Source organism: Petromyzon marinus, chromosome 4, assembly GCF_048934315.1.
Source record: "Petromyzon marinus isolate PM22_M1 ecotype Great Lakes invasive population chromosome 4, UKy_Petmar_22M1.pri1.0, whole genome shotgun sequence".
NCBI classification, from domain to species: Eukaryota; Metazoa; Chordata; class Hyperoartia; order Petromyzontiformes; family Petromyzontidae; genus Petromyzon; species Petromyzon marinus.
In genome coordinates, this window is record NC_133670.1 from 6197596 (window position 1) to 6215585 (window position 17990).

Genomic DNA, 17990 nt, shown 5'->3' on the forward strand with positions numbered 1-17990 from the left:
TCCTGAGGACCTTCCTTCACTAGCAGCATTGTGCAATACGGTCACACAACCAACTAGTCAAATTCAACATGGGGAGACCTTCATCCAGCAGTGGATTTACAAAAGGCTGTATATGTTAATTTTTATTCCATAGATAAGCCAGTGTCAAGTTCAGCATGGCCATGTGAAACCGGGTAATTGTAGACAATATGACAAATTTTGACCGTGCCCTAATTTTTCATATATTGCTGGAAGGACTTTCAGCGACCACTTTGCAGAAGTTGTTGTGCACTTAATGTACTGTTTGTACATGCCTCTGTGCATTTTAATCGTATGCCGCCTCATGCAAGGCAACATTTTGAACATATCATTCATGTTTGTTGACTTCATGTTTCCATGAATGGGTCTGTGTGCCCCTGTCCATTTGCAAGCGAGTACAGTATCTGCTTATGTGCATGTATGTGCACATGGTTACAAGCCCTCATTCAAATAAATGCTGGCCTGCACAACTGACATTGACTCATGCTCGTGGAAATGTTTAGCAGTAACTTGCTACATAAAGAGGCCCAGGGTAAGCCACCAAACCTCACCATACTGGTCAGTGCGCATTATTAAAGGGCACTCAGATATCACTCGCCACTGATGTTAGCCGTGGTCGTGAATCTATAATACTAAACAGTTTTCATTTTACCAGGTAAGGCCCACTGAGCTTTATAGCTCTTTTTCAGAAGCGACCTGGCCACAAATGATAGCGTACCGAAGTGGCTTGTCATGTGGACATTTATAGCAGCCAAATACTCTTAAACGCATGTTTCTAAATGTGGAGGGAAAACCGCAGTACCCGGATAAATATTCCACGGGACCACGTGGAGAACATACAAACTCCAAATATATAGGCATCAGGGTTGGGATCGAACCCACGACCTCCTGTATACCTGGCAAGGTAGTTAACATCTCGCCACCATGGCGCCCCTTAAAACTCAGGTATCTGGGTTCATAGCACAATGTGCAAACCACTTCATCACCGCTGCACTGTAGAATAGCATACTGTTGAGAATAATTAGTCACGTGTTAAAAGCAACCACATGTTTAGTCAGTTTGCCAAAACTGTAAAGCACATCTCCATATTGCTGTAATATTTTCAGTCTCTGAACTAATACACATTTAATGTACTGCACCTGTTTTTAAACACCCACATGCCATCTATATGCTTGTTTTGAATATGCATTTCAGATAACGATTTGGAGCCAAACCCATCGGACCATCCTCGGGCCAACACCATATTCCTTAGTAAATCACAACCTGACGGTGAGTGGGCAAAGATATACGAGCTGGGTGGCCCCTAACCACATTCGATTCGTGATAAATATGGAGTGTTCTGATTTTTTGGTTTGTGTTTAGTTACAGCACTTAGCACATATCTAGTTCAGCCAGTTACGTATTAAAGTTAATGACATTCCTGATTCCTGTTAAAACGGTGTTGTTACAATGGGCGTGCTCGTCCTTTTTTCGGGTATTTTCAATTTCGGCATGACCGATAATAATCCTCGTGAAATTCAATGCATTTTCATCGGAAAACAATTCAGACAAAGTATTGGCCACTAGGTGGCATTGCACTACCACCCAGTGCCACTGTTAGTGGCCCAACTCCTTGTACCATATTGCCTGGCACCATACAAGGAATCCTTGTAACTTCGTGAAGGATACGTTACAGAGATGGTCGCAAATTTCGCGGATAATGATATTGCCTTATGGAATGAATTACCTCAGATAAATACATAAATAAGATATATAATACGTGAAAATTGTGTATCTCTCTCATGTCTTGATCTCATAACTCTACCTGGCATCACTTCATCTCTCATCACTTTTTCTCATCACTTTCTCGAATCACATTTTCATCGCTTTCTCTCTCGATGCAGAGTTCCAGATGCGATTCGAGGATAGCCAAAATCGCGGAGAGCAGAGTTCGTGAAAAGCGAAGCAATCCTATGCTGTATTATTTTTTGAAAAATAGAAAAGGGCTTTCAATTCCCTGTAGCTGTTATCCTTTGGAGCATACATTTTTTTTTTATTATTTTAATATGTACCACAGCAGCACCTGACTGATTCTGTAAACACAGCCTCAGACTTCCTGGATCGGTCATACACATCACTGACAGTTACAGCTCGGCAATTCCAGGCTTCGTAACTTATCCAGCCTTGCAGACCATGACTGCCATCAGTGCCCCTGGCGCCCCCGGGTGACCTTTTAGATGTTGACCTTAAGCACAAAGTCATAGTATTCTCCATCATCCCACTAGCCAGGTGATCATTGCTGTTTACCAGTACCAGGGCGATTTCCAAGAGTCTTAATTTCCCCATTTTGGACAGAGCTCAAGTCTGTAGGTGAGGCCTGGCGCCTGTAACGGGCCTCATCGGCGCACCACACCTCGGGCTAAAGCACTAGTGCAGGCCTCGTACGTGGCGATGTTCTAGTGCAGCCATTTAATCAGTTGCTCGTATTAATGTGCGTCGCCCAAGATTTGTGCAGAGGCTGGCCTTTTTACCTGTTCTTAAATTTCCTTCAGATATTGTTAAGCCACTGGAGCTATGCATTCCTTTAGAACTGCTTTTTGTGTCTTGTTCGTTGTTCTTCTCCCGCACCTCCGATTAGCATGGTTGGCTACGTACAGTGCGATAGAAGTTCAGCATACATGCGTTCATTACGATTCAGAGCACATGGCCATATGCTTCATACCCTAGTCCCAGCTGAATGTGATGACAAAATGTTAGCGTTGTCCTTCCCGTCAGATGACAAGTCCGATTAGTAGGGCCCACACTCCCACATTCTCTCGATACCACTTAAAGCTTCAAATTATCCACTGTGGCAAACCAACACCAGGATAAGGCAAATCACTATTATCTCGAGAATGTAACAGTGAGAATAGCAACTGACGAAGAGCGTGGAGGCCTTCATTCAGCAGTGGATTGACAAAATGCAATGTTTCTTGGCTGCTCTACTGAAAGGCAAAATGTTAAAAAAAAAATTAGAAAGCTACTCGCAAGAGGAACACACCTCCATTGAACAGGCAAACTGTCTCACTCAGTTTAACACGTAGGCTTTCGCGGCCAATATTATTCATAATAAATGTTTTTGGGTTAGATCGCGTTATTTATAAATGTGTCGTAACCCTCCACCACCCGACACGGCCAATCAGCAAAAAAGTGTCACGTTGACAAAAGACAAATAGTTCACTACTTTAGCCCACCAGTGTCTTGAAGAGTGAATCCACAACATTTACAGTTTGAGTACGACGTTTCGCTGGTAATTGCATCCAGCGTCATCGGGCAATTCGCCAGAATGGTATTCTGGCGAATTTTTGTCTCACTCAGTCCACATTGCCATCAGTTTACATATTAACCCATTACATTGAAATGTACCACACATGTCCAACAAATACCTGCATAAGTGCTTGGATCTTCACTTGAATGTCTTAGCCTAGCCCCAACCTTCATCCCCTCTGCTTATTGCTCAAAGTAGTCTGACACTGGTGTGGTTTGGGACTGTTAATGTTGTTTTGCCACCTTGCCCTAGCTTGCATTTAGTGTTGAAACATCGTCAGGAATTTATTTACTTATGGCATTTGTACTTATATTACGTAATATTTGTTTATTTTATGTTAACGTTTTTTCTATTTTGCACTCCTGTTGGGCTTTTTGGAGATCGTTTGTTGTAACTTGCTGAGCCGCCCCTACTGGACATCCGTGCAAAAGAGTTTCACAGCTCATCGGATTCCTCTGATTTTGATTCACACTGCCGTGAACAATCTTTAAGTCGACCCTAACATATGTGCCTTGTCATTTGCTGTGCAAATTAAGTTTCTGATTTTTTTGTGACTCTCGTGACGTGAATGCCCTTAAGCTGTGTGTGTGTGTGTGATGTCTGTCGTGTTAGCACAACAAACGTTTACGGGTGGATTGTGCCCAGAAAAATGTTACACTGTCACGTGCGGTGTTCATTGTCTTTCTGTTGTTGTACAATTTTATTGTAATCCCTTTTTTGCCAACATTTTTTTAATGCTATTATCAGGAATTAATCGTTTCATTGTCCGCACCTCTGAAAAGGACAGCCTCTTGTTTTGTGATTATGTCAACGTCAGCGATAAATATTCAAGACATTTAATAATTATTACGTTAAAAAAATGGTTTTCGTGTGCTGTGGAGTGATGTCCACAAGCAACGTGGCTGTCACTGTCGAGTTCTGCCGCTCTCTCGATCTCCCCCCTTCCTCCCCACCGCCGCTGGAGCGGAACGAATTTGTTTTGTTCGTCTTGCCCTGACGTGACCTTGTGCTTCAGCTGGCTGCTGGCACAATATACTCGTGTGGGGGCTTGCTTTCACTGAGCCTTTCATTTGTCCTGACAAAGATATCCCAATATAGGCGGCCCTGCTCGGAGGGCCACAGTCATGCTTTTGGTATCGGTGGTTGCGTCCAATGAAAGGCTGCGTTTTCACTCGTCAACATTTCCTCGGATTAAAAAATGAGAGGGTAAATTTTTTTAACATCTAAACTCACCTTTATGTTGGGACAGTTATCGCGTACCCATTTCCCGCTAATTGAAGTCGGCGTGTTTTGAAGGATCCTTGGGGCAGTGTTGAACATTTCCACGTTGTTGTGGCAGGGGCAAACCTTTCCATAGCGTAACTGCTGATGACTTATATTCTTAGCTCTTTCGGTAAAGTCACGTTGAAGGGAACCAATAAAATAATTAAATATATATGACTTATCACAAAGTCATACTTATATTTGGACTCTGGAGGATGTATTGAATTACTTTACTCGAAGTAAACTATCCAATGCCTTCATATACTGCTCTGCGAAATAAAAACTTATGAAATGTATAAGATTATTGTATATATTTTTGTTATTAGGCATTGATATTGCGAGGCTACCCTATCAGCTCCAGGTCAGTGCAGCAAAATACATCGTTATACCATAGTACGTTCCAACGTTTATGCATACGTCACCAAACCGTATTAACCAGTCTGGTGAAATATGGTAAAGTAACCACCCAAGCCCACTTGGTATGTGGAGGCCTTCATCCATCATTGGATTGGCAAAAGGGCTGTGCATGGTAATGTTCATTGAAACCTCACTTTTTAAATAGCTGTTTATTTGCCGTATCAACATGATAACATACTCATTTGCTTGTATGTGTGTAAACAAGGACGTGTATGTTTCCAACAATTTCCAAATTTGTTTTTTTACAGTGAGAGAGAAGAGAAAGAGTAATTATTCAAATAATGTGAGCGTCACGGTGAGTACCATGTCCAGTGCCTCCACCTTATTGTTGTTGCCTAGTTGTTCCCACCGGCATTCACTAATTGAAGGGAATATACTTGGAAAAAAATAATTGTTTAGAATGGAGCCAGCATAAATGTCAAGAGAAGAAAATGTTTTTTGATTTGCTTAAACCTTTCGGCTTTTTGGAAACCCTTTGCATAACAAGCGCCAATACCTTTGCAGCTTTGTGTAACCTGTGATTCATCAGGGAGTATTTAATTTTGTTTAAAAAAAAAAAGATGATTTATTGTCGTAACCTTTGTGCACCGCGTGAGTGATAAATTGCACTGCACTCTTATGGGATTGTGCCTTGTAGGTATCTCCTGCCCAAATTTCGAAGAAGTACAGCTCCTGCTCAACCATATTTCTCGATGACAGCACAGTGAGCCAACCCAACCTTAAATACACTATTAAATGGTGAGTCGGGGAAGTGAACGCACTTAAACCTGCGGCCGACAGAAAATGATGCCACCAACTGGAGCAGACGCGTTACGAAACAGAGCGAAATTCTTCCTTTGAAAAAAATGCAAACTTTTACGTACGTTTGTTTGAACTTCTTTCGCACCGTACAAAGCCAACCGTGCTAATTGGAGGTGCAGGAGAAGGACAACAAACTAAACACACAAACAGATTAACACGTACACGTTCGTGACCAATACCATCCATAATATAGTTTTTTGGGTTAGATCGCGTATAAATATATAATTGTGTCATTAAAACCCACCGCCATCCGAGTGAGATTTGGCACGGTACATAAAATACAGAATTGTATATCTGGTACTCAAAGATGTATTTCCGAAGCTATCAACAGAAGGTGTGTACAGGATTAACTACACGTTTGGTAAATGTTATGTTGGGCAAACAGGACGAATGATCAGCACGAGACTAAAAGAACATCAGATAAATATAAAATTCTCCCAAATGCAACTGTCAGCAGTAGCAGAATCTTGAAGTTTTTGTGCAAAACTAACTACTACTGGCCAAGACTAATTAGAGATTCTATCGAAATTGACATAAATGAAAAGAACTTTAACCGTTCGGATAGCTACCATCTTAGTGCTGCGTGGAAGCGAATAATCAATAATACATTATTTAAATGCATGCCTACACATGGCAGCGTACTTCAATAGGGATTACCGTTGGTAGGGCTATTTTAATAAACACAATAGACAGGAAGGACAAGTTCAAAGGGCTCGCGTAATGCACATGCATAATGTACGTTGCCTCGGTAACCCCACCCCCCCCATCATTGTGCAAGAGCGCAGAACGATGGTCACCACATCTACGCCTCTATATAAGGAACGAAACAGTAAGACTTCTCCACAAATCTGGCTGTCGCCTGATGAAGCTAGTTGTAATTACTGGCGAAACGTCGTACTCAGATTGTAAATGTTGTGGCTTGGCTCTCCAACACACCGGTGTGCTGTACTAGTGACGAATTGGCCACGTTCTGTTTACGTGACAACCCTTACTAGTTGGCTGTGTCGGGTGGTGGCGGGTTTTAACGACACATTTAGATATTTATGCGATCTAACCCACAAAAACACTTGACTTGGATTACGATGTTCAGTGAAACTTTTTTGACTTGTTTGCAATTTGAAATTAAACTTGATCACGTTGTCGTTCCGAGTGCTAAATATCAGCATGCAGTTCCTGCACTGGTGCCTGGGATTTGTACAGGGTTGTGGCGCTTGTGCCAAGCTAGGTGCACGTTGAGGCTACGTGTCATGTCGAATTCTGATAGCTTACGCGACAACAGTAGTCAAATCAGATCCACGCACATTCTCATTTGATTTGCAGTGGCGGCTTGTAACACGTGGACAATATGTAAACATTTTAAGCATTTGAAAATGAACATCCCACAACTGCATGCTGAATTTAAATTAGATGCTTTTTTGTTTGATTATTAGTTTTCAAGAAACGCGTGGCGTCGTTGGTGGATTACTCAGATTTCATTATCTGCATGTTATTCCCAACTCGGAGAACTTCTACAGCAGTGGTGGGCAACCTGCGGGCCTGCAGGCTGCATGCGTCCCTCGGAGTCTCTTGTGGTGGCCTGGTCTTAAGTGTGTCTCGAGCAGGGGTCTGCAACCAAAATGACAAGAAGAGCCTTTTATTTTATTAAGTAAAAAAGCACTCGTTATGTCAAGATGCACAATGCATGTGAATACGAGAGACGGTGGTTCTCAATAAATAATGTCACGAAACAGTCATTAAATAGCCGCATGCGGCTCTGGAGCAGCAGGTTGCTTGACCCCCCCCGGTCTAGGGTGATGCCTGGGGTCATGGTCGGCGCACAACCACGATGTCAAGCTTGCGGCCCACGGAGGTGAAAGAGGGCAGCTCATGTGACCCACCAACTCGTCTGGGTTGCCCACCGCCGCTCTAAGTGATTGGCAGTAGAACAAGTGGGTTGCTGATGAATCTCTGCACAGTTTTAGTATTGTCCTGCATTTGCATCGGTTTTGTCCGGGAACTTCAGTTTCATTTAAGATTTGGCTGTTCATTCAAGCATAGGTCCCTCTTCTAAATAACTTGGAGACAATGCGACGTTTTAATTGACATGTAAAAAAACATTTTAATTGGTACATTCAGTTGTGGTGTTTTTTTCCTGCAGAGTTAGTTCTGAAGGTTCTCACATGTGATTACTGTAATGCCTTTTTTAATAGGTTAAATTATAACAGTCGTGGTTACTTGAGCTTTTATTAAACTAGAATATCACGTCGCACAAGAGTAAAGGCTCAAATGTATTAAGACTCCGCATTTATAAGGTCAGAATGCCCTCTGTAGTCCTCTCAGACCTGCTCTCGTCAATATCTGCTTGCCCGGGCGCCCTGCATCCCGTGCTTTGTCTCTGTGCAACAGTCAGCTGGCTGCGGTCACACTGACACGCCGCTTCTCCCCGTCGGTGGGCCGTGGCGCTCCACACCGTTGGTTGTGTGTGGTATTGGGGATCGTGTGACCAGCAGTATCAGCCCTGGCAGAACTTTGCTCGTGTCCACGGAGCCAGCGTTATAAATGGCCACGGTGTACTCTGCCGTTTTGTGAGGTAGTAAAAAAGCAATGTGCAGCTCGAGTTCATGTTTGTAATTTAGAATGTAACCGTAATATGCACCTTACAGAGTTCTCTTTATAGACCACGCGCATTCACGATCTACATTACCACCAACATGTTGAGATTTAGATGATCTTTATTGGAAAGTAGGTGAGCGCTCATTGGAACTAAGTGTTTATTTTAAGGCAGACCTGAGGCTCTGAAGAATAAAGCATTAAAATGCAACACATCATCGTAACCAATTGTTGCATTGCAGCACACCAATGTTAAAGCCTCAGGCTAATACTCTATAATTTAGGATATGATTGTTAACTGCATCGCATACTTGAAAAAGATTGATAAAGATAGCTGAATTGTTTTATTAATAAAATAACCCATGTAAGGCATTTTATATATTATAAAAGTGGGAGTTTTATTAGAATTCCCAAGTCTTGAGTCCTGATTGCTTTTAGGTTACGATTTGATTAGCCTCCAGATACCATTATGCAAGTTATTTCTTCCAATTCCAATTGGTCATTGTCCATTCATATTCCTTCCTTTGCTTGACATGTCACCAGTTTAGTCCATGCCCATTCCTTCTGGGCGTCATGGTGGTGAGATGTTAACTATCTTGCCTGGTATACAGGAGGTCATGGGTTCAACCACGACCCTGACGCCTGTATATTTGGAGTTTGCATGTTCTCCCCGTTGTCACGTGGATTTTTCTCCTTGTCCTCTGGTTTTTTTCTCCACATTTAGAAACGTGCCTTAAGAGTATTTGGCTGCTTCTACATTTCCACATGATAAGCCACTTTTGTTGAGTTATCATTTGTGGCCAGGTCGCTTCTGAAAAAGAGCTATATAGCTCAGTGAGTCTTAACTGGTAAAATGAAAATAGTTTTAAATAGTTAGCTCTAGGAAGGTATCTTGTCTAAATCCTGTTTTATTTTGTAATTATTAATCGTGTTAGATAATTGAAAGTAATTTGGTTCCATGTTACTTCAAGCCTTTCTCTTATATTTTGGAACGGTTCATATTTGTTTACATTACATGTGTATATAAACGCACCTGAAATCAAACATGGCTCACACTTAAATGTTCACACCTTCTGCAATGTTTACAGAATTGCTGTTCAAAATTATGAAGGCAGCAACACTTGTGAATGCATATTTTTTCATGCGATACAATCTTTCTGACATGCACAACAACGGTGGGCTACGTGTATGAAACTGGATTTGGTCATCAAACCAGCGAAAATAAATATAGAGTGACTTTACTCTATCAGGCTTTGATGAAATTGGCACCATAAACATAAGCAAATAAAATTGAGTGAATAAAATGTGATTCCGTATCACCGTATATTATGACCCTGCCATCTCTCCTGGCCCTCAAACCACTTCACCGCCTGTGCCTGTTTTCTTCTGCCAATTTGATGAGTAGCCTTGCCATCTGACACCATGTAAATTTCATCAAAGTAAAGGCAATACTCCCCCTTTGAGCAGCTGTTGCCATGGTTGCTGTTGTACATGTGTTGGCTTGGCACTTGCACACAGAATTCCTCACAGCGCATACATGCCACTTTGTTGCTGTGGTGCAGGGCTCCGTGTCCTGGGTAAACACGCGTTTCTGTCAAGTGTCCCAGGACTCGTTTTGACAGAAGCAACAGGGGATGCAAAAAACAACTCTTCTGCAAGGTTTAAAAATGCTGTAAACCATCTCTATCCGCGAGTTCTGGATTTCTCGAGTTTCGCTTATTCGTGAGTTACTAAATGCACACTAATTCCCTATTCGCGACGCGCCAGACTCCAGTAATCGCGAGTGTGCGTCGTGCCAGGCCACCGACACCGGGGGAGGTGCGTGCAGACTTTTACATTTGAAACTGTCTGCGAAGATTAGGCCACGCCACCTCAGTCTCGCAGTTACCCTGCTCAGGAACTCGCTGTAGTGCATTTTTACTTTATACGTACTTACCTTCGACTCGTTTATACATTTTGGTATGAAGGAGTCGACTGTGAGGTCCGTTGAAAAGAACGCGAATGCAACCGAGGACAGTGTTGCGGCTAGCAATGTTATCAAACACCTGCATCTGCTGAGGAGTCATCCTCCCGAATTCCTCACCATCACCACCACCTCCATCGTCATCATCATCATCATCAAAGATAATTAAAAAATAAATAGTTCCTTATAATTTATTATTTGTTTTAAACATTTACTATTCCACCCCTCCCCCCCCCCCCTCGATGTTCACTCGTGCCTGGAACGTAACATACATTTTTCCCATTGGAACAAGGTTCCTGCATTCGCGAATTCTGCATTCGCGAGTGTTTTCAAGAACATAACCCTCGCGGATAGAGAGGGTTTTATTGTATTGCATGCCCCTTTCACTGACGGTAAAGAGGTCATCGGTGCCAAAGCTGTTAATGCCACCACATATCACAATCATCCTGCAAGAGTCGGCTCTTACGGTAATGCACCACCATCTTATTCTAGGTCCGTGAAATGCTGCACTACGGGTGTTTACTCTGTAGTCTGGTTGTATAACCGGCCTTCCTCCTCCCTTGCATATATCCTACACCCATTGCAACCCTTTAAAAATCCTGATTCCGACAATAAAACGTCTTGCCACGTTATTTTCAGAACTTCCGAGTGCAGTGCTGAACAAAGTGGTTGATAAATTCACCTCTACCAGACAGTGGTCCTCATCGTCCAGCCACACTCTTGTGTTTCTCTTGGTGTGCACATCTCAGATGTAACATCTTAAATCCCTTACACCTTTTTTAAGTAGACAGCTTTTCTTTATGGGAATGCCATAATAACCCAGAAGTTCCCCTGTACCTTCTGTCCAAACAGAATAATGCGCTTGCTTACAATCTGCAGAACAAATCCAAACATCCTCTTCACTTTGCAGCTCTACTCTTGTTATTTGCCTGGTAGTAAAATCTTTCATTGCTACATAACGGCCTCCCTGCTCAAATCCTCAATCGTGTTTTTTTAAGCACAGTTTGACGTGATTTTAGATGCTCCACAGAATAATTCTCACGAGCATCTTTTCCTGGAATGCTTATTAAACGCATCCGTGTAAAACTCTCACGCACTTTTATATTCTTATATAATGGTACGATATTGGAGTTATTTTCCGAGTCCTTTGACAACCTTTCCCTGCTCATGTGTCTTTGTTTATTTTATGCATTTCCTCCAGCACCTCTCTTAACCACCTTCCTGTAACATCCTCAGCAATACTGCCTTCGCACACTTTTGCTGCCTTATCCCAGGTTCTTTAAATGTAAACTCTTTAAGGGGCATTGACTCGCCCTATCTTATTTTTGCCTGTGTGGTTATGACAAGATTTGGACACTCAATGATAATTATTTTTATGATGTACCGTTGCGTCGGTTAAGTAATTCATATATTTGTCACCATTTAAGATTGTCTGCCAGTTCAGCGAAATATCTCGTGCCATGATGTAGAAATACTATTGGTGTTGTTCACTGACTTCACAAGGTTTTGTTGGCTTCTATTTTAAATGACACAACCAAAAAGTGAGTGCACACTTTGTACAAGTTAAAACATCATGGAATGTTTTGCACTGTAATTCTTGAGACAATGAAGTCGGCAGGAAATTAGGACAAGTAATTGGAATTCAACCTGAATTTTTAGGTAATTTGAACTTACCCACCCACAGTGAGCTTCTAATGTACTCATTCTGTGGGCTGTGTACATATACTGGCTATGACCCGATTTAAAACCAGACATGTATGTCTGTTGGCATCGTGTGACTAGTTCATTATGAACGTAAATAATTTTGCAATTGAATGTATATAACTTTATTGTATAAAATAACATTCTCTCCAAATTATACGAAGCTGCTTAAATTATTGTTATAAGTAATTTCCCGTAGGGTTCTTCAAATGTCAAAAATTATTCGTGCCTCTATGCATGTTGACTTAAATTTAAATCATGTAAGAAAATACTTTCAAATAATGTTGTCTTTTAATTGCAGCGTGGCACTTGCAATATACTACCACATTAAAAACAGGTAAGAGCAGATTTACATACGGCTGTTTATTCAAGGCATATTTTGTTATTCTCAAAACGCAGGACAATAACCACGTGATACAACCATTGAGATTCATTTTTTTTTATGAGATACACCTCTTTAACCATCGATTAATAGTATGCATGATTTAGTTGTGGATATTTTTTTAAAAGTTAATATTAAGACATTGATGCATGTATACAGTACATTATAGCTGCCAGTGTAACGTTGGTACGTTTTCACAAGGATTGGTGAATGGCTGTGAGAATTGTGTTATACTGAAAAATGGTTTAGTGGTTTCATATATATGCTTTGCACTTACCATCTCAGCGTTCCTGCTACTAAGTGGCACCGAAAAGTAACTGAAAATGTAAGAAAACACTTAGGGTTTTATCGCATTATGATTATCTTCCCATATTGTACCACCCTGCATAATGAACACCAATGTAATACGAAGTCAAGTGGAGTGAAGGGGTTTTTTTGGTATGAAGAATTCAAGTCAACGAGTTTCCATTGGGTGGTGGTCATCTCCATTTTTGTCCCTGAACCATTCGTGAAAATGTTACAAATGATAGGGGGCCATATTACCGTCCCAAAAGTTGTGCCTGATTACCATAGCCGTAGTTGCTGTACATTAGCTATTCATTTTATCTTCTTTGGTTCTTTCGGTAAAGTCACGTTGAATGAGAATAAAATAATAAATTGATAAAATAAAATAACACAATAATATTCTCACGACGTTTCGGCCACAACACAAGCGGCCTTCATCAGGTAGACAGTCTCGTCCCTTCACCTGTCTGGTAGACAGTCTCGTCCCTTCACCTGATGAAGGCCGCTTGTGTTGTGGCCGAAACGTCGTGAGAATATTGTGTTATTTTATTTTATCAATTTATTATTTTATTCTCATTCTACGTGACTTTACCGAAAGAACCAAAGAAGATGAATCCTTGCAGTCACGAAAGCTTTAAATCGATATTCATTTTATATTTGAACAATGTTTAGGGGCACGGCAAATATTAAATATTTCAGTGATGCACCTGAAACGGGGAAGCATGAGCATGAAGCTTTTGTGGCAACACAAAAGCCACCCACGTGGTGTTGTGCTTGTGTAGCATCGATATCCCGCAGAATACCGATGCCCAGATGGGGTCATTTTTTTGAACCCTTTCACTTTATCTAACGGTTGCATAATTTTGCCTTCAATAAAATGTCCTTATTATAAAATTGTATTTGTATCGATATTTTTTTATTGTAATTGTTTCTCATTCACAGGGATACTACTATCCGAACTCTTGATATATTTGATGAAAAACGTCATCCTTTAACCGTGAGTAAAGTAGATGGAGTAAATTTTACTCTTTACTGAATTATGATTCATACTTATGTTAAGTTGAAGCCAACACTTGTATTTTTTTAAATTACATTGTTGTTCAATAGATTTTAATTATCTGTATGTAGCCAGTCGGAAGTGAATAAGCGACTGATTGGGATGGTGTAAATGATGATTATGTTCTAGAAGGGCTAAATTAGCTTAAATTTGATATATTTACAGTTAGAATTAGTTGACCAATAAAGTATATGGAGATTTTCTAGGGTGCGTAATGCAAAAAAAACTGATCTAAATTCTGAAAAGATAAAGTGTATTACTTTATTATGTTTAAACCTATGCATTCAAAAAGGGGTATAATGAGATTGTAATATATGATCGATCTATATAGTATATAATATGTTCACTAAATTCAGTGTTTTGTGTACTTTGTTGAAGAGTATGACACGAAAGGTGTTAAACCCCAGGCAAAGTAGTTATATTTCGATTTAAAGCTTTCGTGACCACAAGAATAAGTAGTTACAGTTGAGGGTAAGTCACCCTTTGAATTAGACACCGTGGCATCATCGCCACACTGGTGGCAGGGACCCCACTGGATTTTAAATACAGGAAAGTTGCTCGAAATGCATTGACCACTGTCTTGTTGTAGGCTTTTAAAGGTAATGAATTGCGTCAAAACATAGACACGAAACGCGACACAGTTGTGTTTTGTGTTGAACAGGCCCTGCTGGGTTGTGTGGATGCAGTCCAGACTTTTTCCGATTTAATTAAGTGTTGATGGAAAGCGTTGCTCCAAGAAGCCCCATACACTCAATGGACTAACGTTTTTTTAAAATATTTCTACCTGAATAAACACACTCGTTTTACGATCAGTAAACCAGCACACAACGAGCGTTTGTACAATTATATAAAAAAAAAATCACTTATTGCCTTGTGTATCCCGTGTATCACCTCCAGTTATAATAAGTAGCTGCAGTGTTTTTGAGCTGGCATTTATACCCCATTACATTACAAGACACTTTAGAGCCTTCTACCAGATGCGCTGGGTACTGCACTTCACAGGCGATTACGAAGTAAGCGGTGCTGCGGTGTTTTGCACACTGCTCTTCACACACACACACACGAGTCCTGCGGCCTAAGTTTGAATCCCGTCCGCAGTTAATATCAGTGGTGAATGCTGTCTGAAAAAAGTCCGAGCCGCCCCTATCACCGACCCGCTCTGACCACCGTGGTGAAGTATGGTCAAGCAACTGCCATAACTGACTTGTTGTGACGAGGTTTTTGTCTAGGAGTCGGCGGGCAAAAATATACTCAGGCATTAGGACCAATGTTGGCTTGTTAACAAGAAGTTAATTAACCTATAACATGTGAAATGCGAGTATGTTAGCTCCTTGTGCACATTTTATTGAAGAATGTGCAGAAGCATAGCTTGAAGAAGGTTTATTTCACCACTGGAATTCCATCCATTTTCAGGGGATCGGTCCTTTGGGATGATCTATATGCAAACACACTCATCCTCGCAGCTTTCGTAGTTATCCTTGAGATTTTGCATGGCATGAGTGTAGTGAAATGAGGTCAGCCTACGTAAATATATATCTACATGACTGGGTAGTAATTGTGTGCTTTCCTGTCAGTGATGGTGCACTGCAAAGCCAGAGGAAATGTATTTATTCCATAACAATAATGGATTTTAGACAGGATTGGATGCGTGTAACATGCGTACTTGCTAATGTAAGCAATGCTTCTCTTGGCTGTACAAGTTACGTGAACTGACGACTCTGAGCCTGGCTCCGCGCCTCTGAGTTGCGGCCGTTACGTCCGCAAATTTGCGCGCGTTATAAAGTGCATTATTATTATTATAATAATTATGTTGACAAAGAACCTAATGTGCCCTTCCTCCCCCCCCCTCCCGCTGTGCCTTTGCTTCCCCCAATATGTTAGTTAGCTTACTCCCTTACCCCCTTTTCCCCCTCCCCATGTAAGCCTTCAAGCCTCCTGCACGTGGTCCCCGACCTGGGTGGGGCGGCGAGCACAATTCCCCCCCGCCTTCGTTGGGCACCTGTCATGCCGAAATCGTGCTGCCGTTCGCGGGAGTTGCTGTCCCAACCCCCACCATCCGTGCTGCGATCGGCATTTTGTGCCGGGGCACGCGTTGAGCTGTAATTTAAAAACATGGAAGAGAACCTAACGTGCACACTCCTCCTCGTTCCAGAAAGTGGAAGTGCCAGTGGACTACAGTGTTAACGACCCGGAGCACAGGCACATCTACCGCTTCCTGAGGAACCTTTTCAGCGCAGCCCAACTCACAGCTGAATGTGCCATTATCACTCTGGTAAGAAGGCATGCCGAGACCCACCTACAAGTTACCATTTGTCAAATTAATCATGTCATTTGTTAATTGTCATTAACTTGTTCCTTTACATCATCGTATTATGCATCACTCCACTCGTGCCGTCTGGCAGACGAGGACTTCTTTACGGAAATGCCTGTGAACAGGACTGTGCTCTTACCGCCTGTGGATTTTCGGTGAAAAGAAACTGATGCCAAGCTTTCTAAATTGAGACTTTTGCTTTCTGTGGACATGCCCTGCAGGTGTACCTTGAAAGGCTGATGACTTACGGCGAGATCGACATCTGCCCCAGCAACTGGAAGCGGATACTGTTGGGAGCCATCCTGCTGTCCTCCAAGGTGTGGGATGACCAAGCTGTGTGGAATGTCGACTACTGCCAGATCCTCAAGGACATCGCTGTCGATGACGTGTGCGTGCCTCCGCAGCTATCTATTTTTGCTGTGCCCTCGTGCATTGTGGGCGCCACGGTGGCGAGATGTTAACTACCTCGCCTGGTATGCAGGAGGACGTGGGTTCGATCCCGACCCTGACGCCTGTATATTTGGAGTTTGCATGTTCTCCCCGCGGTCGCGTGGATTTTTCTCCGGGTCCTCCGGTTTTTCCCTCCACATTTAGGAACATGTGTTTAGAGCATTTGGCTGCTATGCATTTCCATGTGATGCGCCACTTTGTTGAGCTGTCATTTGTGGCCAGGTCGCTTCTGAAAAAGAGCTACTTAGCTCAGTGGGCCTTACCTGGTAAAATATAAAAAAATTGTTTCGTTCATCGTCCCCTTTGCTTCCTTATAGATCTCTCAGTGGCCAAGTTTTCATGCAAACGTAAAGTACATAACATTGTATTGACACTGAATATTATACAAGTGATATTTGTTGGAGTAGAGGAAATGGTGCTTTAATCAAAAGGTATATTTACATTTTTTATAACGGATGTGTAACGTTTTGATGTAAAGCTTTCGTGACTGCAGGGATTCATATTCTTGGTTCTTTTGGTAAAGTTACGTGACTTTACCGAAAGAACCAAGAATATAGATGTGTAAAGTGTTATTTTAAGATTTTTTTTTTTAATAAACAATTTAAGGGAGACCTGCAACACGAAGCAATAGAGGATGCATGTAAACAGTGAAATAACATCACAAAACTCTACATCAGTTTTAATAAGATACAGTTACGCTATGTATGGAATAGTCCAAAGGCACTTTCATAGTGACCAAGTAACAAATCCAGTTGCACGTTGCAAAATGTACAATTCAGAATTGTTTTAAACATCATTAGAGATGCAGTATTATTCCACCTACGATATATGTGCTATGAAGTTGGGCCATCAGCCAAAGCGTCACCTTTTAAATATATGTTTTTTCTTTCATGGCGGAGTTACTGACTAATGTGTTAGTTCATGCTTCCTGGAGCTATGCACTTTCAAGTCTAGATTGAAAACTCATTCATTTGGAACTGATTTTTGTGTTTAGTTTGTTGTCCTTTCCCCGGACCTCTGCTTCGCGCGGTTGGATATGTATTGCGCAAAATAAGTTCAACAACATACAGTGAGGGAAAAAAGTATTTGATCCCCTGCTGATTTTGTACGTTTGCCCACTGACAAAGAAATGATCAGTCTATAATTTTAATGGTAGGTTTATTTGAACAGTGAGAGACAGAATAACAACAACAAAATCCAGAAAAATGCATGTAAAAAATGTTATAAATTGATTTGCATTTTAATGAGGGAAATAAGTATTTGACCCCTCTGCAAAACATGACTTGTTGGCAATCACAGAGGTCAGACATTTCTTGTAGTTGGCCACCAGGTTTGCACACATCTCAGGAGGGATTTTGTCCCACTCCTCTTTGCAGATCTTCTCCAAGTCATTAAGGTTTTGAGGCTGACGTTTGGCAACTCGAACCTTCAGCTCCCTCCACAGATTTTCTATGGGATTAAGGTCTG

At 41.6% G+C, this 17990-nt stretch overlaps 1 protein-coding gene across 1 annotated transcript in view; it reads left to right on the plus strand.

Moving 5' to 3' along the window:
• Positions 1–17990, plus strand: part of LOC116938808 (cyclin-Y-like protein 1) — a 54442-nt gene that overhangs the window by 12151 nt on the left and 24301 nt on the right. The window contains exons 2-8 of the mRNA XM_032946480.2: positions 1213–1287; positions 5233–5279; positions 5622–5722; positions 12340–12375; positions 13648–13702; positions 15915–16034; positions 16295–16461. Of these exons, the coding sequence (XP_032802371.2) occupies positions 1213–1287; positions 5233–5279; positions 5622–5722; positions 12340–12375; positions 13648–13702; positions 15915–16034; positions 16295–16461 (601 nt within the window). The remainder of the gene's footprint in view (positions 1–1212; positions 1288–5232; positions 5280–5621; positions 5723–12339; positions 12376–13647; positions 13703–15914; positions 16035–16294; positions 16462–17990) is intronic.